General features: G+C 41.0%; 2 protein-coding genes across 6 annotated transcripts in view; one reads left to right on the forward strand and one right to left on the reverse strand.

Annotated features, from left to right (window-relative positions):
* CCZ1 (CCZ1 homolog, vacuolar protein trafficking and biogenesis associated) overlaps positions 1 to 9,138 on the forward strand; it is a 40,054-nt gene extending 30,916 nt beyond the window's left edge. Inside the window, exons 16-19 of the mRNA XM_017672396.3 lie at positions 1,099 to 1,178; positions 7,179 to 7,274; positions 8,191 to 8,362; positions 8,868 to 9,138. The gene's annotated coding sequence lies outside the window, so the exon portion shown is untranslated. The remainder of the gene's footprint in view (positions 1 to 1,098; positions 1,179 to 7,178; positions 7,275 to 8,190; positions 8,363 to 8,867) is intronic.
* The window catches only part of LOC108404671 (radial spoke head 10 homolog B), a 45,856-nt gene that overhangs the window by 6,705 nt on the left and 18,805 nt on the right, over positions 1 to 20,346 (reverse strand). For 4 of the 5 annotated variants that reach the window (XM_073215081.1, XM_073215082.1, XM_073215079.1 and 1 more), the window contains 8 exons: positions 17,457 to 17,646; positions 15,887 to 16,001; positions 14,772 to 14,851; positions 14,201 to 14,349; positions 12,729 to 12,836; positions 8,827 to 8,970; positions 6,217 to 6,307; positions 1,672 to 1,870 (listed from right to left, as the gene is read on the reverse strand). In XM_073215081.1, coding sequence (XP_073071182.1) covers positions 1,672 to 1,870; positions 6,217 to 6,307; positions 8,827 to 8,970; positions 12,729 to 12,836; positions 14,201 to 14,349; positions 14,772 to 14,851; positions 15,887 to 16,001; positions 17,457 to 17,646 — 1,076 coding nt within the window. Of the gene's footprint in view, positions 1 to 1,671; positions 1,871 to 6,216; positions 6,308 to 7,639; positions 7,793 to 8,826; positions 8,971 to 12,728; positions 12,837 to 14,200; positions 14,350 to 14,771; positions 14,852 to 15,886; positions 16,002 to 17,456; positions 17,647 to 20,346 lie in introns of all 5 variants that reach the window. The other variant, XM_073215083.1, reaches the window with a different exon arrangement.

Consider the following 20,346-nt stretch of genomic DNA (forward strand, 5'->3'; position numbering starts at 1 on the left):
AACTTTTTCCCTTTGAAATTTCAAAACCACTTTTTTTGGGTTTTTTTTTATATCATTAATGTACAATTACTTGAACAACATTGTTACTAGACTCCCCCCATTATCAAGTCCCCCCAACATACCCCATTACAGTCACTGTCCATCAGTGTAATGAGATGCTATAGAATCATTACTTGTCTTCTCTGTGTTATACTGCCTTCCCCGTAACCCCCCTCCTACATTATGTGTGCTAATCGTAATGCCCCATTTTCCCCCTTATCCCTCCCTTCCCACCCATCCTCCCCAGTCCCTTTCCCCTTGGTAACTGTTAGTCCATTCTTGGGTTCTGTGAGTCTGCTGCTGTCAAAACCAGTTTTTATGCTGTATATTGTGTAAAGTAGTCCAACTCTGGATTTCAACAGCTTTTATAACTAAACAAAACTAAATTGTCATCACTTTGCCTGAAATAAAATGCTATATCTAGACAGTGCAAAAGAAAATTTTCATACATCTAAAATGACTTGTTTACAATAGCCAAGATATGGAAGCAACCTGTGTGTATAAACACAATGGAATATTAGCCTTAAAGAATGAAATCTTCCCATTTGTGACAACATGGATGGACCTAGAGGGTATTACGCTAAGTGAAATAAGTCAAAGACAGACATCCTATGATTTCACTTAAATGTGGAATCTAAAAGACAAAAATGAACAAACAGAAACAGACTCATAAATACAGAGGACAAACTGGTGGTTGCCAGAGGGGAAGGAGATAGGGAGATAGGCAAAATAGAGGAAGGGAATAAAGGAGTACAAACTTCCAACTATAAAGTAGTTCATGGGGATGAAAAGTACAGCATAGGAAATATAATCAGTAATATAATAACTATATGGTGACAGAAACTACTCATTATGGTGAGCATTTCATAATAGATACAATTGTCAAATCATACAACTGAAATTCCTATAATGCTGTATGTCAATTATATTTCAATTAAAATTTTTAAAAAAATTGAGTTGTGAACCACTTTTCTCTGTAGAACTTAGCAGCTAGTAAGTGGCCTTTTAAAATACTCTTGGTCTTTCTCCTTAAGTATAATGTAGTGCTTTCTTCAACAGGCTGGAGGTGTACTTTCCAAAGGGCAGGAGTCTGGACAGACACGACTACACAGAACAGCCTGGACCATGCTTCTAGAAAGGTAAGCGTGCGGCATTTACGGGGTGCTCACCACAATGCCAAGCATTGTTCTAGACACTTCACAACATTAGCTCCTTTAATCCTCAGCATTCCTGTGGGGTATTACCTTCACTTTGCAGAGGAGGTAACTGAGGCATACAGTGATGGACCTTCCCATGGTCACCCCAGTGTTCAGGGGTAGGGCTGGTGTTTGAACCTGGCAGCGTAGATCTGTGGCCTCTTAGCCACTATTTCACATTGCCCCTTTGTGTGAGCCCTGGGACATAGGCGTCACCACCATCTTAGTCAACCACTAAAGGACAGGTGTCCCCCAGGCAGAATTCCTCCAGTAGCTATAGGTTCTCAGTACCAAATAAGGATGTGCCTCCCTAGGAGGTTATATCCTTTTAATGAAGACATTGGGTCTGAAGATTATGGCAGCAACAGAAGCAGGAAGGAAAGGCAAGGAGAGAGCTCATAAAGTAGAGTAGGACGGACAAGTTCTATAAAGTCACCTTGCTTCCAGCGCATCATTTTCAATTTTCCTTTGTTGGGCCATTGCTGTGGCTTGTGACCTGTCTTCCTTTACTTTCTCCTTGAGAGTTTCTTCATGCTTATGTGCCTGGAAGAGCGTGTTCACAAAGAAGGTATACACATTATTGATCCACATATTGAGTTTCTCCTTTTGTTCATCCTTGGGTTTTTCTTCTGTCTCTGCAAAAAAGTTTAATTAAAATGAGTGTTAATACCAAAGAAATAAAAGGCATCCAGATTGGCAAGGAAGAAGTTAAACTGTCCCTGTTTGCAGATGACATGATATTGCACATAAAAAACCCTAAAGAATCCACTCTAAAACTACTAGATCTAATATCTGAATTCAGCAAAGTTGCAGGATATAAAATTAATACACAGAAATCTGTTGCATTCCTATATACTAACAATGAACTAGCAGAATGAGAAATCAGGAAAACAATTCCATTCACAAGTGCATCAAAAAGAATAAAATACCTGGGAATAAACCTAACCAAGGAAGTGAAAGCTCTATACTCTGAAAACTACAAGACACTCATGAGAGAAATAAAAGAAGATTACCAGTAAATGAAAACACATCCCATGCTCATGGATAGGAAGAATTAATGTTGTCAAAATGGCCATCCTGCTTAAAGCAATCTACACATTCAGTGCAATCCCTATGAAAATACCAACAGCATTCTTCAACAAACTAGAGCAAATAGTTCTAAAATTCATATGGAACCATAAAAGACCCTGAATAGCCAAAGCAATCCTGAGAAGGAAGAATAAAGCTGGGGGGATTATGCTCCCCAACTTCAAGCTCTACTACAAAGCCAACAGTAATCAAAATAATTTGGTACTGGCACAAGAATAGACCCATAGAACAATGAACAGAATAGAGAGCCCAGATATAAACCCTAACATATATGGTCAATTAATATATGATAAAGAAACCATGGATAGACAATGGGGAAATGACAGCCTCTTCAACAGCTGGTGTTGGCAAAACTGGACAGCTACATGCAAGAGAATGAAACTGGATTATTGTTTAACCCCATACACAAAAGTAAACTCAAAATGAATCTAAGACCTGAATGTAGGTCATGAAACCATAAAATTCTTAGAAGAAAACATAGGTAAAAACCTCTTGAATATAAACATGAGCAACTTTTCCTGAATGCATCTCCTTGGGCAAGGGAAACAAAATTAAAAACTGAACAAATAGCACTGCATCATACTAAAAAGCTTCTGTACAGCAAAAGACACCATCAGCAGAACAAAAAGGCATCCTACAGTATATTTGTAGAGAATATATTTGTATATACAGTATATTTGGGAGAATATATTTGTAAATGACATATGCGAGAAGGTGTTAACATCCAGAATATATAAAGAACTCACATGCCTCAACACCCAAAAAGCAAATAACCCTATTAAAAAATGGGCAGAGGATATGAACAGACAGTTCTCCAAAGAAGAAATTCAGATGGCCTATAGGTATATGAAAAGATGCTCCACATCACTAATCATCAGGGAAATACAAATTAAAACCACAATCAGATATCACCTCACACCAGTTAGGATGGTCAACATCCAAAAGACAAGGAACAACAAATGCTGGCGAGGATGCGGAGAAAGGGGAACTCTCCTATACTGCTGGTGGGAATGTAAAGTAGTTCAACCATTGTGGAAAGCAGTATGGAGGTTCCTCAGAAAACTAAAAATAGAAATAGCATTTGACTCAGGAATTCCACTTCTAGGAATTTACCCTAAGAATGCAGTTTCCCAGTTTGAAAAAGACATATGCACCCCTATGTTTATCGCAACACTATTTACAATAGCCAAGAAATGGAAGCAACCTAAGTGTCCATCAGTAGATGAATGGATAAAGAAAATGTGGTACATATACACAATGGAATGTTATTCAGCCATAAGAAAACAAATCCTACCATTTGCAACAGCATGGATGGAGCTAGAGGGTATTATGCTCAGTGAAATAAGCCAGGTGGAGAAAGACAAGTACCAAATGATTTCACTCATCTGTGGAGCATAAGAACAAAGCAAAAACTGAAGGAACAAAACAGCAGCAGACTCACAGAACCCAAGAATGGACTAACAGTTGCCAAAGGGAAAGGGACTGGGGAGGATGGGTGGAAGGGAGGGAGAAGGGGAATAAGGGGCATTACAATTAGCACACATAATGTAGGGGGGGCACAGGGAAAGCAGTACAGCACAGAGAAGACAAGTAGTGACTCTATAGCATCTTACTACGCTAATGGACAGTGACTATAATGGGGTATGTGGTGGGGACTTGATAATGGGGGGAATCTAGTAACCACAATGTTGCTCATGTAATTGTATATTAATGATGAAATAAATTTTTAAAAAATGAGTGTTAATGCAATCCTGGAGGAACTTTGGCATCCACGTGTGTATGTCAGTCCTGCCCCTTCCTGTAGTGGCTGAGCATCCTCTTCCCTGACAGATGAGGTGGCTGTGCTCCTCGTGGGCCTGGGAGAGCTCAGGACTGCTTCAGGGGCCGCCTGGAGGAAGGCAGATGTCAGGAGACAGGGCTGTGGTTGCCAACATTTCCTTTGAGTTTCCTGGTACCTGTATTTTTTTTCTAAATAACTTAAGTATTTTGGTTTTCTAAAGTTACAGACTTTAGAAAATTTACATTTTCTGTGTTTCAAGAAAAACTCTTGGCTTTTGTGTACATTATCTTTAAAGTCAGTTTCATTAAGAAAATAATAGGATTTTAACTCTGAATGGAATAAAGAAGTATGATTATTGGCTTGGTAAGGAGTTTTTTCACATCTGCCAATGCCAACAGAGACCCACTTTCGAATGTGTTCAAAGTAGTTGATTCTGGGAAGATAATACTTTGGATAGTTCTACACTATCAGTAAGATCTGGCCTCTTTCAAGACAGTTATTTTTAGCCCCTGTCTGTAGCTTGGGTGGGGATGGAGGCAGTGTGGCGACAGGCACTGTGGAAAGGTAGGATTCTGTGAACATCCTCCTCCCATCCCAGGAGGGCCCAGAGTGGAAGACTAATAATAAGAATCTTGAGACCAACACCAAATTTTACAGTTTGAACTGAGGACTAAGGGCAGCCCTCATCTGCACCTTGCATATGAATCCTAGTCTATATCTGTAACCCGTGGCAGGTGTAGGCTTGGTAGAGTTGTGCATGGAGGGGTGTGGTAGCTGCTGCTGAAGACCAGCTCACTGGGATGGACGGCCTTGCCCGATCACTGGGCATCATGCCGAGGGATGTGCACAGACTTTAGCCAAAGTCCTCAGACTCAAGGCTTGGCTCTGCCACTTACTAGCTGTGTGACCTTGGCAAGGTGACATCTCTGTGCCCTGGTTTCCTCAAGTGCAGGTGAAGAGGAGATTCATTAGCACAGGGAACACTAAGCTCCACATGCAGAGAAAGTGCTCTCAGCAATGCACTTGTGCTTCCCCATGGCTGGGTCTGCCAACGCAAATTACTACCTTACATATTACTATAAAATAAGAAAGGCCACATATCAGGAGGAAATATCTGCAGAACATATCAGATAAAGGAAGGACTCTTGTATGAGCTCCTTTTTGTCTCAATGAGACAAGAAACCCAATAAAAAAATTTAAGCACTCTACTAAGTGCTGGACTTGAAGAAATTAGACCTCCTATCACTGATGACATGGAAAGTGGTGTGGCATTAGGACAGTTGCGCTATTTATTTTCAATGTTAAACATATGCTTAGCATATGACACAACAGTTCCACTGTTAGATATCTATCCAAGAGAAATGGAAACATACCCACAAAGCTTTGCACACCAGTGGCCATGATTCATGAGAGCCAAAAGTAGAAACTACCCAGCCATCTGTCCACTGAAGAACAGATAAAACGTGCATATCCACACTCAGCAACAGAACAAAATGCCAAAACATGTTACACAGGGCATTATGCTAAGTGAAATAAGTCAGACTGAGAAAAACAAATACTGTATGATCTTATATGTGGAATCTTTAAGAAAAAAAATTCATAGGTCAGATTTGCGGTTATGAGAGGCAGGGGATGGGGAGAAGAGGTTTGAATGAAGGTGATGAAAAGGTACAAACTTCCAGTTGTAAACTAATTAAGCACCACAGACGTAATGTACAACATGACTCTAGTTCACATGTGCAGTATGACATGAAAGTTAGGATTTATTCTCTTAAGAGTTCTCATCACAAGGATAAAATTTTTCCCATTTTTTTAATCTACCTGAGATGGTGGATGCTAAAAGTATGTTTTGGTGATCATTCAACAATATGTGTGAGTCAGGTCACTACGCTGTGTGGCACCTTAGACTCACACATTATATCTCAGTACAACTGGAAAAAATATCAAAAAAAGAAACAAACCTTTCTAAGCTTGCGCCTTGAAAGGGCACCTCCGGGGAGCGGGGGCAGCCCTGAGAGCAGCACTGCCAACCTGGTATATACTTTTAAAAAGAAGGTTGTACATTTTTATGAACTTTACAAAATATTAAAGTTCTATAATTAAAATACTCACCATTTTGAGATAGAAAGGTTAGCCCTTTTCCTGAAGACTTACATTTCATTTTGGGAATTATTTCATCACTTGGGGACTTCCTGACCGTGAGCTTTTATATAAAAAAGAAATCAATTAAACATATTACTTCTGTATTTCATTATGGACTAAAACTTATTTTCTACATTATAAGTAATTACAAAATTATTAATGAGGTCATTCTCTTTAAGCTAATTACACTCTTTTTAGCCTCCATAAAAATACTGACGTTTGTACTATTAAGGAAATAAGTAACAGAGTTATTGTAGCTACTCAAAGGCTCCCCACAAGAAACCAAAGATTTAAAAATCTTCCCTGGGTCTATTAGGAAGTATTATTACGTATAACTAATCACATTTACATTCATGTATTAATGGCCTTACTTGCCATCTGGATGCTGTTTACCCTTTTCTGTCTCAAGCTAGTTCTCACCCCTGCACTCCAGACTGGTGTCTCCAGCTGTACCACCTGCTGTCACCACATGCAAGTGTCTAATCAGGCATGTTAAGCCTAACATGTCTAAAACCAACCCCTTAACGTTGCCCCAAAAACTCATCTCCCCAACGCCTGCCCTAGTCTTCCCCGTATCCTTCCAGTTGTTCAAGCCAAAAATCTTTGAATTATCTCTGCCTTCTCTTTCCCTCTCAAAGTCCAAACTTCAAAATACCTCCAGATAATCCCTAGAACTTCCTTAGTAGTTTGTCAACAGCAAAGCCACAGTGAGCCTATTGGCCTGTCTGCTCAGGGGACCTCCCACCTCACTCAGAATACAATCCAGGTCCTCACAATGGCCAGTGCCCTCCTGATCTGGCCCCACAGCCTCAATGAATCCATCCTCCTGAACCATTCTGGTTCCAGAAACCCAAACATGCTCCTACCTCGGGGCCTTTGCACAGACCACTCTCCCTGCAGATAATCACATGCTGTGTCCTCACTTCCTTCAGGTATACTCAAATGCACCTAATCAGAAGACCTCCCACCCCACCCTACCCCTCAACCTCCACAGCCCACCTTGCTTCTCATCATACCTCTTACACCTGGTAAGTATAAAGAAGTATGGCACTGTGGTTATGGGTGCAAATTCTGGAGTCAAACTGCCTGCATACAAATCGCCAGCTCCACTACTTACTAGTTCTGTAACTGGGGGCAAGGTTCCTAATCTTTCTATGCCTCAAGTTCCCTCTAGAGGTAATAACAGGCCCTGGGAAGTGCATGGCAGCTGGTAACCCCCCAAGTGTTAGTTGTTACTGCAGTTCACTGGTTATCATCTCCCTCCCCTCACTAAGTGTAAAGTACATGAGAAGATGGGCATTTTGTTCCTGGTTAGGACCCTAACACATAGAAGAGGGCTTATTACTAGGCACACAACAGTGGTTGGTACCACACCACGTAACTTTGTACACACCTCTGATTTACTTATTTTGCTGATGCCAAGCAAGGGTGCTAACTTGCTTGAAGATGACTTGGTGCTGTCATAGGGTATATCTGATTCCTGGCTTGTTACTGCACAAGGACTCCTGTTCTGGGAGTCAGAAGTGAGCACCAACACAGAGGATTTCTGGTTTCCATGGAGACACGTTTTTAATGAAGCATGATGTATGATAAACTACACAGACTATTTTGACATGTCTATACCTGTGAAATTCTAGAATTTTATAAATTGGGATCACAATAGTATGCACCATTTTTTGTCTGCTTTCACCCAGCATAATTACTTTGATTTGCTCATATTGTAACACAAAAGCTACATCATGGCTGCGTCTTACTCCACTGTACAGATACGATTTACCTGCATGGACATTTGGGATGTTACATTGAAAACCAGCAGTGAACTTGATCACATGGTTTCTGACGATGACCCCTAGCCCAGAGTGTTCACACACAGTTCTTGAAGCCCAAGGCAGTGCCATCCATAACACCGTGGATGGATTTAAGGTGGACATTCATTTCCTTCAGAACAGAGACCAGACCCAGACTGGGGCCCACATCCAGGTCCCCAGATGACTGAGAGAAACCAGTCGTATCCTCAACCTGGAGGAGGCATATCTAGCTGATGGGATAGACTGAAATGCTGCTGGACATGAAGTGCTCAGCACCCAAGAAGTCTGAGACATGCTGGGGATTCATGGTGAGTCGCTCCTTCAATAACAACAGTGAGGCACCTCTTTGAGCGGCTCTGAAGAGCTTCCCAGCTGCAGGCTTCCACTGGCCCCCAAGACACTTCCTTGTGGCTCAGAATGAATGGCTCAAAACCAGAAATCCTTCAAGCCCACTTATCTGAAACCTCCACCTAAAACTGGTTTGTTCCAATTTGTTCCAGAATTTGGACTCTTCATCCAGTGGAGCCTAGTGCCTAGGCCTTGGAGTGGGCCCCATTCTCAGGGCCTCATCTAGCATCGTGTGGATGCTCTTCCCTAGCACCTTCCCTATGGGACAGGCTTCCCACCCTGTGAACACTAGATCATGTAAGAAACAGTTCATAAAAGTCTTGTTATTTCCTAAAGGGTATGAAAGTCCACAGTAGTTTTGATGACAGTCTAACCATTCCAGAACAAAACCATTTCTTTCTCTGTAAATTCTGATACTTGTTACCTGATTTGTTACTGTGTAAACACTTCCATGTTTGTTTCCAGGCAAGTCATCATGTGGAATATTTAAGTAGGATTTTGTCCTTTGGTCAGTGACAGAGATGACTGCAAAGCTTAAGAGAGCTTCAAAGAATTCCAGGAAAACCAGCTGAAATATGAGAAAATATAAAGGGTCTTACTCATTCCAACGCACCTCAAGGTGAACCAGCAATTCATCTGATTGTTCATTTCTGTTCTCCAGAGAGTATCCCCTCATTCAATACTTGAGCATCATGGGTATACACCAGTTTGCATAAAAACTAGCATTTAAAATATGTATCATGTGTGTTTTGTCATTAGATAAGTCCTTTATCTATTTTGATGGAAACATTTTATATTAGCTAATTGAAGACAGTCATTTTTAAGTTTCCTTTTTTTTCTTTAACTACTAGGCAAGTGGCACTTGTAAACCCAAGTGACAAATAAAAGTGTTACCCATGTGGTAGCTATGCCCTCTGCCGTATCTGTGCCCCAGCATGCAGACCTGCCTCTGCCTGGGGAGAACCTGCACAGGGTAATGGCTTGCTCAGATTTTAAGTGTCCACCTGCACCTAGGGTCCTTTGAGTCTGAGCCAGAACAGGCCCACTAAATTTGACCAGAGCATCCAGGATATAGAGGGAATGTACCTAAATATAATAAAGGCCAGGCAGAGGGCAGGTCTGCATGTTGGGGCACACAGATGGCAGAGGGGCACAGCTACCACATGGCTACCACATGACAAAATCATAGACAATCTACAGAGAATTTACAGACTAATTTGCTCTATATCCCCACAGTACCATGTTCCCTGGTCTAACAGTTTGCTGAGACTTGCCTAAAAATGGGTCTAGCTGACAATGAGACATTTGCTTAGTATAAGAGCAGGACACTTTTAGTCTCTTGTGACTCAAAGTTGACTCCTCCTGTGACCCCACCTGATACCCACTGACCTCCCCCAGCCTAGCTCCCCAAAGCCTCCTACCAATATTTCAGCCCCCACCTTACAAAGGGGAAGCCTGACTGTAGTGGGTTCAAAAAGAATGAGAGCTATTAAACAACCAGTGGGTCAATGAAGAAATCGAAAAAGACCTGGAGAACAATGAAAATGGAACATAACAGTTCAAAATCTTTGGGACACAACAAAAGCAGTTCTAAGAGGGAAGTTTATAATAATATAGGCCTACCTCAAGAAACAAGAAAAATCTCTAAACAGTCTATCCTCGGACTAAAGGAACTAGAAAAAGAACAAAGCCAAAAGTTAGTAGAAGAAAAGAAATACTACAGATCAGAGCAGAAATGAATGAAATAGAGACTGAAAACAATAGAAAAGATGAATGAAACTAACAGCTGGTTCTTTGAAAAGATAAACAAAATCAATAAATCTTTAACCAGACTTAAGAAAAAAAGAGGGCAAATAAATTCAGAAATGAAAAAGGTTACAACTGATACCACAGAAACACAAAGGATTACAAGAGACTTCTACAAAAAAATTATGTGCCAACAAGTTGGACAACCTAGAAAAAAATGGATAAATTCCTAGAAACATACAATCGGCTAAGAATCAGGAATACAAAATCTGAACAGACCAACTACTAGTAAAATTGAATCAGCAATAAAAAAACTCCCAACAAACAAAACTCCATAACCAGATGTCCTCACAAGTGAATTCTACCAAACATTTAAAGAAGAGTTGACATTTACCTTCTCAAACTATTCCAAAAAGTAGGAGAGAAAGGAATTCTTCCAAAATTGGTCTGTGAGGCCAGAATTACCCTGATACTAAAACCAAAGACACTACAACAAAAAAAATTACAGGCCAACATTACTGATGAACATCGATGCATAATTCCTCAACAAAATGTTTGCAAACTGAATTCAACAATATCTTAAGAAGATCATTCACCACAGTCAAGTGGGATTTATTCCAACAATGCAAGGATGGTTCAATATCTGCAAATCAGTCAACATGATACACCAAATTAACAAAATGTAGGATAAAAATCATGATTATCTCATTAGATACAGAAAAAGCATTTGATGAAACTCAACAGCTGTTCATGATAAAAACTCTCAACAAAGTGGGTATAGAGGGAGCATACCTCAGGGAAAAAAACAAACCTAAAGCTAACATTATACTCAATGATGAAAAGTTGAAAGTTTTTCCTATAAGATCAGGAACAAGTATGTCCTCTCTCACCACTTTTATTCAACATGTTCTAGCCACAGCAATCAGACAAGAAAAGGAAATAAAAGTCATCTAAATTGGGAAGGAAAAACTAAAACTGTCATTATTTGCTGATGACATGATACTATAAAACCGTAAAAACTGCAGCAAAAAACAATTAGAACCATAAGTGAATTCAGTAAAGTTGCTGAGTACAGATATAGAAATCTGGTATTTCTATTCAGCAACAATGAACAAACAGAAATAGAAATCAAGAAAACAATCCAATTTATAATTGATTCAAAAAATAAAACACCTAGGAATAATTTAACCAAGGAGGTGAAAGACCTGAACTCTGAAAACTGTAAGACACTGATGAAAGAAACTGATGATGACACAAATGGAAACACAGTCCATGCCTACAGATTGGAAGAATAGTTTTAAAATGTTGGTGCTACCCAAAACAATCTACAGATTCAGTGCCTTCCCTTTCAAAATAGCCATGGCATTTTTCACAAAATTAGAACAAATAATCCTAAAATGTGTATGGAATCACAAAGGACCACTTTTACTTTCTAGAATAGGTAAATCCACAGAGAAAAAAAGCAGACAGTGGTTGCAAGGGGCTGGGAGGAGGGCAAGAATGGAAGGTAGGGAGCTACTTTTTGGAATGATAGACTTGTACATTTTTAAATGTTTTCAATGTATTCAATTTAAAATGGAGTGAGAGAAGGAAGAGGGCAGAACAAATGGGATCAGGAGAAGAACTTTCGTTACAGTTGTTTGCTTTTAAGATGGGAGAAATAAAAGCATGTTTTCATGTGTCCAACAGAGAAGCAGCTTATGCCCAAATGAGGGAGGGCAGTGCAGATGGTCCCAAGTGCCCCAGAGCAGAGACTGACCACAGGAGCGAGGGACAGAGGCAGCAGCCAGGCAGGCAGATGTGGTTGTGGGAGTCTGGGAATGCCCTCTGGGTGGCTTCAGTTTCTCAATGGGATAGGAAACATCTACTACAAGCAAGACAAAGTGCTATGGATTGAAAACAGGTAAGAATGAAGCAGTCCCTCAGTGGGGCTGGGACAGTGGCTAGACTAAAACGTGATGTAACTGCTCTGGTCACAGGTGTGAATGTGGGAATAGGCGACGGGTTTGCTGTGTTTTTCTCCTGCCATGCTCAGCTGCATAGGGGCAGGTGTGGAGGAGGCAGAGTGCTCAAGGACTGAGCCAGATCTCTGGTTTGCCTCAGAATGCATGAACTTGGGCTTGCAGAAGTCACTGATAAGGTCCTGATCAGAGAGCCTGACTATCCCTCTGCTCCCTGTCCTTCAGACTGCAAGAACAGCCTGAGGGAAGCCAGCTGTACACCAGAATCAGAAAATACTCAAAGCTACAAGAGATCAATTAGTTGCTGGCCTTCAATTTATAGATGAAAAGACTGAGCCCCAGGGAGGCACACTAGCCCAAAGTCCCTCAGCAAGAAATGCCAATAATTGAAGACACTTATACCTAATTCATTAGAGGAGGAGATCCACTGGTGTCCCTGACAGGTTTTAGGACATGTATACCAAAAAAACAAGTCTAGTTTTCTAATACAATTAAGGAGAGAGATACACACATTTACATATGTGGGTCAGAATGCTTTTCAATCAAACTGTGGTTCTTGATATACAAGGCAAAACAGTCTGAATTGGGCCTGTACCACTTGTGACACCTCTTTACAAACCTCAAGTTCAAAGTTGCTGTCAATGCCGTCATCCAAGGAAGGGTTGTCCTCTGCTATGAGCTCCACAAATTTGGTTGCTGTTAATCCTTTATTTATCATTTTAAAGTCCTATAAAAAGAAATAGCCAATCAAACCATAATGGTCTATAATTACAAGCAGCTATGTTTTTAATGTCAATTTATATCAATACAACACTTGAAGGTGATATTCTAGAAATAAGTATCTTTAAAACTGATCATTTTGAAAAGCATTCTGGATTCACATTGGTACTTACCTCTCCACTCCTTCCCTGATTCCCTCTAAACAACAGTAAAGTTGTTTTAGAGGCATAAACACAGGGCAGAGAGAGTAGGAGAGATCTCAGCCCAGTTCTAGGGAGGGAAAGCACTGGACAGACTGACTTAGTGGGAGAGAGAGGGCGAGCCAAGGCTGTAGTTGAGTCATGCTGTAGGAACTCAGGAGGGAGCGATAGCCCCGAAAATGGCACTCCAGGTAGGGCTGAGACGGGAAGGTGTGCTGAAAGACCCTTTCCACATCTAAGCTGAGAACAAGTTTACTCTGAGATGCTGAGCCCCAAGAGCATTTGGCCTGGAAACATTTGCCCTGGAAACATTTGCCCTCCCCTGAAGTCAGTGCTGCACAAATTGAGGACTAGGTGCCAGTGCACCTCGGTAAGGCCTGCCCCACCCTCCAGTCTAAGAACCACGAAGACCAGGCTCTTGTGCTTTAACGGGAGGAGCACGCTGGCACCACCCAAGCCCACGGGCCAGTCTTAGCATCGCTGACCTGATGCAACAGGCAGTACAGACCAACCATGGTGGCAGAAGGACCTGACTGAGCAACCCTACCACCCTAGCGGGGACATGGGGGAAGAGGGACATGCTGATCAACTGTGAGGATGCAGGCGTCTGACCAGTCTACGGGGACAAATGGCCTCGTCTCTTCAATAATAAGGAACCGTGAAGAAAGTGGGGAGTGGACAACAGGTGCATGATAATCCATCCCCAAAAATCTCACGTACATGTTTAAAAAGCTATTTTCTTGTGGCTAGACACTTGGTTATTGTCAGTTTTTCATATATACACAACACAGTTAAATCTTTTAAGCACTCTGTTCCCCATTAGTATTTGATTCTTTATCATTTATCTTCCGAGTATACAAAGTTGCCATGAAGCAATAGTTCATATAAGAATATGTATAAATTAGATGTGCTCACTGTTTTCCAAACTAATAAGTTTTTTAAATTACTTTTGTGATGAACACTAGATTTTTTTAAATGACTACCATTTCCTTTCCCTTCCACTATCACAGACCATTGCAATTATTCTCTTTTGCCAGAAGAGACCTAGTCAATAGTCAGTGGCTCTGAAAATCATCCCAGATCTTTACCTCATCACTTGCACCTCATAGCTAGAATACTTTGCCTTTCTTTAATGAAAGTCAAAACCTGTGATATAAAACCAGTATGTTACCTTCAACATCCAGAGGAAATGTCTCATCTTCATCGTAAGCTCGTGGGGAGGTGCTGCACTTGGCCTGCAGTACGCCACATAAATCTCCCAGCACTTATCAATGTAGTTCATCGAGTAGAGCGTCCGCTGCTGCCCACTGAATAAGATACCTAAAAATATAATGGAAAAATAAATAGTCAAAAAGTGATTACAAAACTGTACTTTGAAAAAACTTCGATAAATGTAATCCCATTAGAGACTCACAGACTCCAAGAAGGGAATAGCGGTTACCAAAGGGGAGGGGTGGGGGCAGGCGGGTAGGGAGGGAGGGAGAAGGGGATTCAGGGGTATTATGATTGATGCACATGGTGTGGGGGGGGGTCACGGGGAAGACAGTGTAGCTCAGAGAAGACAAGTAGGGACTTGTGGCATCTTACTACACTGATGGGCAGTGACTGCAGTGGGGCATGGGGAGGACTCGATATATGGGTAAATGTAGTAACCACATTGTTTTTTCATGTGAAACCTTCATAGAGTATATATCAATAATACCTTAATAAAATAAATGTAATCCCGTTAGTTCTATATTTACCTTTTACACAGCAAGCATTTGGATGAATATTCTCAGCCATCAGTTTTGTAAAACACAAAAAGAGCGATGGGCTTCTACTTCTGTGATTGAAAGGACATCACAGTCAGTACCCCCTCTGGGAGCAGAGCTCAACTTCCCCTCCACAAGAGCAGGGCAGACTGGCGACTGGCTTCTGACAGTCAGGATATGGAGAAGGGAAAACAGTGCATCTGCAGGAGGGAGTCCTGGCTGACACCACTGTAACGGAGCCTCAAGGGTAACGTCCCCAGTAAGCCATATCAAATCAATGTCATAGACGCCTGACCTGATGAGGCGAAAAGGGCAGTTCACCCCCGTGGCCTTCTTTCCCAAAACCTACAACCTCAGTGTAATGATGAGGAAACATCAGCAAACCAAAAATCGAGTGGCATTTTACAAAATAACTGACCAATATTCTTCAAAAGTATCAAGGTCAAGAAAGACAAAGTCTGGCTGTAGGGACTAAGGATATAAGACAAATAAATGTAATGTGGGGTCTTCGATTAGACCCTGGAATGGAAAAGGGACATCAGTGGGAACACTTGGGAAATCCTAATGAAGCCTATAATTTAGTTAATGGTATAGTAAGCAATGTTAATTACTGCATTTTGATGAAGTCTGTGACTTATTTAATGGTATGGTAGCAGTGTTAATTCCTGCATTTTGATAAGTGTGCCATGTTTCTGTAAGATGTTAGTATTCGGGGAAGCAGGGTGAAGGGCACACAGGAGCTCTGTATTAATTTGGCAAAACACTAAATCTAAAATTATTTCAAAGTAAAGTGCTTTTTTTAAAAAAAACATCAGCTTTGCTCTGTGAAAGACAGGAAATTCTGGGTTGGTACTGAACTATTTCTGAATAAAACCCTGAGAGCTATTTGCAGTGTTGAAACATGACGCACATCTGAAGTGTTTGCAAAATTTTAACCTGGTTTCTCAATGGTTTTGTGGCTAATACTTGTGGAAGACTTTTGTTTCTAATCTTTCATTTCAAGAGTATGCAAGAATCATAATGAATGTTGAAAAAAAGAGGACCTTCTAACCACAGTAACATTCTCTCTGCCCCACCAGTGGCGCCACCCCACGGGTAGTACTCACTGGTATTCTTTGTGATGAATGTGGTAAGCCAACTGCAGGAGGTAATTCAGAAACATTCTCAAAAGTATTGTTGTAAATGGAGAATGGATTTCTTCAGCTGGTATGTCATTATTGGCTAAAACGATAAAATTGGAGAGGATGCCTAGAATTTTTTTAACTGAGGCATGAGGGACATACAGCATTATCCAGGTTTCAGGTGTACAACACAATGATACAATATATCTGTATACATTGCAAGATGATCACCATCATAAGTGTAGGTAACATCTGTCCCCATACATAGTTGACAATTTTTCTTGTGATGAGAATTTAAGATTGACTCTCTTAGCAACTCAAATAGGCAGTACAGCATTATTAACTACATCCTGTACATTCCATCCCCAGGACTTATCGTGTGTACCTTTTGACCACCATGGCCCATCCCACCCACTCTCTCCACCACCCTCCCCAATCATGCAAACACCAATCTGTTCTCTGTATCTTAGCTGTTCTCTTATCTATGAGCTGGGTGACTGACCGGTTTTTTTAGATTCAACCTATACGTGAAACCACGCAGTATTTATCTTTCTCCGTCTGACTAACCACACTTAGCATGGTGCCCTCAAGGTCCATGCACGTTTGTTGCGAACAGCAGGATTTCATTCTTGATGCCTAGTATTTCCTAAAACCTTTTATTCTCCTGGTACAGAAGTCAAAGAACTGAACAGAGTAGAGCACTTGTTACCTAGTGAATACTCGGAGCAGCATGTGCCCATCCCACCTGAAAGGTAAGCACCACACAAAAGTTCAACTGGTCACTTTATAACTTACAGGATACTTTGTCCCAGTGTTGGTCACAGTGGTCTGAGCCACAATTTGATTAATGTTGCTAATTCTAAATGGATTTTAAGTCTGTTTCAAATACTTAAATTTGAAGTAAATAGGTATTCCCATATTTTGTTTTACAAATAGAGAATTTTTGGCTTTCAGTCCTGCCTCCCACAATTCAGCTGAAAAGAGTAAAACCTTCAAAGTTGTTAAATTTATTGCATGAACTTTCTGACTTAAAGCCAAGATTACCTAAGGCCTTTTCTAGGCTACTCTAAACCCTCCCTGATCCTCTCCTACCTGACAATTTAGTGGGTTGTTTCATTTTTACTATAGATCTGGGGTAAGCGAACTTCTCTACAAAGGACTAGTTAGTAAATATTTGGGGCTTTGTGGGCCAGTCTCTGACGTAATCACACAGTTCTGGTGTCGTAGGGTAAAAGCAGCCACAGACAGTATGTAAACACAGGCATGGCTATTTTCCAGTAGAACTACAAGAACAGGCTGGGGACTGGATGTGGCCCGCAGACCCTACTGTGCTGACCCCTGCTCTAGATGGTCTTTTACTGTGGCTATCGTTTCACAAGATTACCTCTTGCAGAAACTTTAGGCCCCTGGAGAAGAAGACTGTTTGTCAGTTCCTGGAACACCCCTCCCAATATCTGCCTTCCCCGCTCCCTGAACATTTCCTACCTGGTTTCATAGTGACATGATGTCACACTACTCCTCAGACCAAAAGATGTGGAGTACCTGGGATACTCACCACTTAATACCCTGTCCATATCAGCAAGAGTCATGTTATGGTGATGAAGTCTGCAGTCCTTTAGAAACCTCCAGAAGTGAAGCTTTGTCATCAGAAAGGTGTTATCCATAGAGTGATCACATCCTAGGCTGCTGTAAAAGTTATAGATTCTTCTTAATTCTGTAATATTTCTTAAGATAGCATATTCTACCTGAAAAGAGAAAGCCAGCATATTACTCTTACATAGAGCAAAAGGGAAAAAAAACACCTGTTTTCTAAACTAAATGAGATAAAACATGTGAAATAATATTACCTCTTACAAGTTGTAAGAGCTCAATGAATGTTACACGTTCTCCATCCAAACCCATGTCAATAAAATGCAATTTCTGAGTAACAGTAAAAAACATGCTGTTACTACCAGTGCAACAGAATGACTTTCATACTGCCTGTGTGAGGGCAGCCTATCTAACGTCAGTGGTAGAGCCTCATCTCTGCAGAGCAGGATCCCTCATGAACACAGATGCAAAAGTCCTCAACAAAATATTAAAACAAATTGAATCCAACAGTGTATGGAAAGAATCATACGCCAACACCAAGCAGGTGTTTATCCTGGGATTACGAGGCTGGTTCAACATTTGAAAACTCAATCAGTGTAACTCATCGTAATGATAGACAAAAGAAAAAACATGATCATATCAATTGATGCATTTGACAAAATTCACCATCTACTCATGATAAACACCCTCAGGAAATTAGGACTAGAACTCCTTAACTGATAAATGGCATATATAAAAATATACCATTAGCAACATATTGCTGGAAGTCTGAACTAGGCAATATTCACATTGACTATTAACCTCCCCCATGGTCCCCAGACACTCAGGGCTCTATTGCTGCCCCAGATTCCCCACACATGCAACCCTGTAGCCTATGCAGTGTCCTCCCCCAGAACCACTCACGCTATGCCTCACCCTCCCAAAGGAAATACTCAGATAATGTGAGGAACAATTTGGGGTCTCCATAGAGACAGAAAGTCCCACCTGGGCAGCTGCATCAGGCATCTGTTGCTCTCAGCATTGACTGGTACTTTGTAAAATTCAACTCGATTGGGTAAACATGTATAGCTGCCCTATCTAAAGCTTTGTTCTAGAGAAGCACACAGAGTTTTGACCATGAAGCTTAAGATCTAGTCAAGAACACATACACCATAAGGAAGAGAGCCATGGAGGACGGAGAGACGGACTCTAGGAAGACCTACATTCAGAATGACTCCCAGAGAGCGGAAGGAGGAGCAGGACTTCAGAGAAGTAGGTCCCCCAACTGGAGGCTGGTACAGAGGAGTGGACAGAATGGAGTGGTCCAAGGTATAGAGCCACATACTCTGGACAAGGCTGTCACCTCTGTCCACCCAGCTTCCTCTTGTGCAAGTGGAACAACTCCAGCTCCTGCCCCCAGGCTGCTGGGTGGATTCAGTGATGTGAGGGCAGCGTTTGGAAAAGTTCCCTCCGTGCACTTCCAGCCATCGTGACCACGTGAGCGCACAGCAAGGAGGGGGCAGGTGGGAAAGACAGGCTGACGTCAGATCCTAGAAGGCCCTGGAATCCAGACTAGAAACACGGAGTTGACAGCAGAGGCAATCATTTGGAGGAGAGAGGACATAGCTAGAAGGCTGAAACTTGAAAAATCTGGAACCCCTGCTCAAAAAAAGACGCCCACATATGGTGAAGTGATTCCAGTAACAGATGATAAATATGTATAATCATGAGGAAACATTAAATAAATCCAAATAGAGGGACATTCTTCAAAATAACTGGCCAGCACACCTCAAACGTCTCAAAGTCATGAAAGACAGTGAGGATGGAGGAGCTGGCAGAGATTGGAGGATAGAGATGTGACGTCTAAGGCCACATGGGGCCCTGGGCGGGATCCTGCAACAAAAAAGGCCTCCGGAGGAAATTGGTGGAATGCAAATAAAGGCTACGGTTTATTTTAGTGTTGTAGCAGGATTCATTTGGATTTGATCATTGTACCATGGTTACATAAGATGGTATCATCAGGAGAAGCTGGGCAAAAGGTACATGGAAACTGTACTGCTTTTCCAACTCTTCTGTAAGCCTAAAACCATCTCAAATTAAAAAGAAAAAAATAGAAGCTTTGCCTACTAAATTGTAATATGTCCACCATATTATTAAATAGTATATATTCATTAAACATTTGTAAAGGTATTCCCTAAAGTGTAGAATTTCAGAATTCTTTCCCCTCCTATATTATATATTTCTACAATGTTTGAATTTTCTGTGAGAGCATGTACTACTTTTATAATTGTAAGTCAAGATGTACTGTTTAAATACACAATTTTTAAAAATACTTATAAATACATAATTTTTTACATATACGTTTTGACATTGAACACCAAAGTGGAAAATGGTATATGTAAAACAAAAAAGAATAACACTGTGATTCCTTCTTTTTTTGGTAAATCAATATATGTTTATTTGTCTAAAAAGTATATTGTAGAACATTTAATGGCACTGAATAGCTATCATTAAATATGACATGAAAACAGGCAATGTGTGAAAAGAATGCTCCATTTCTAGATATATTTGCACAAAACGAAACTAGAGACATGATGACAAGATTTTGGGTGGAGATCCTCTTACTTTTCCTTATCTGCATTTTCTCAATTTTCTACAAGTATCATGGCCTGCTTTTGTGACTAGAGAAGGTAATAAAAGTCCCTATTTTTAACCAGAATCTTGTAGTAGCGGGAGTGAGTGATACTAGGAGCCTGAACCACAATGTTGGCCAGGAGACGGAAAGGGGTGGGGTGGGGAAGGGGAGAGTCATTGCTTTGGGGGCCCAAGTACTGGGGGCCGAGGAGGCAGCAATAAGAGAAAATGGGAGAAAGATG

The sequence above is a fragment of the Manis javanica genome, chromosome 10, assembly GCF_040802235.1.
Source record: "Manis javanica isolate MJ-LG chromosome 10, MJ_LKY, whole genome shotgun sequence".
Lineage (NCBI taxonomy): Eukaryota > Metazoa > Chordata > Mammalia > Pholidota > Manidae > Manis > Manis javanica.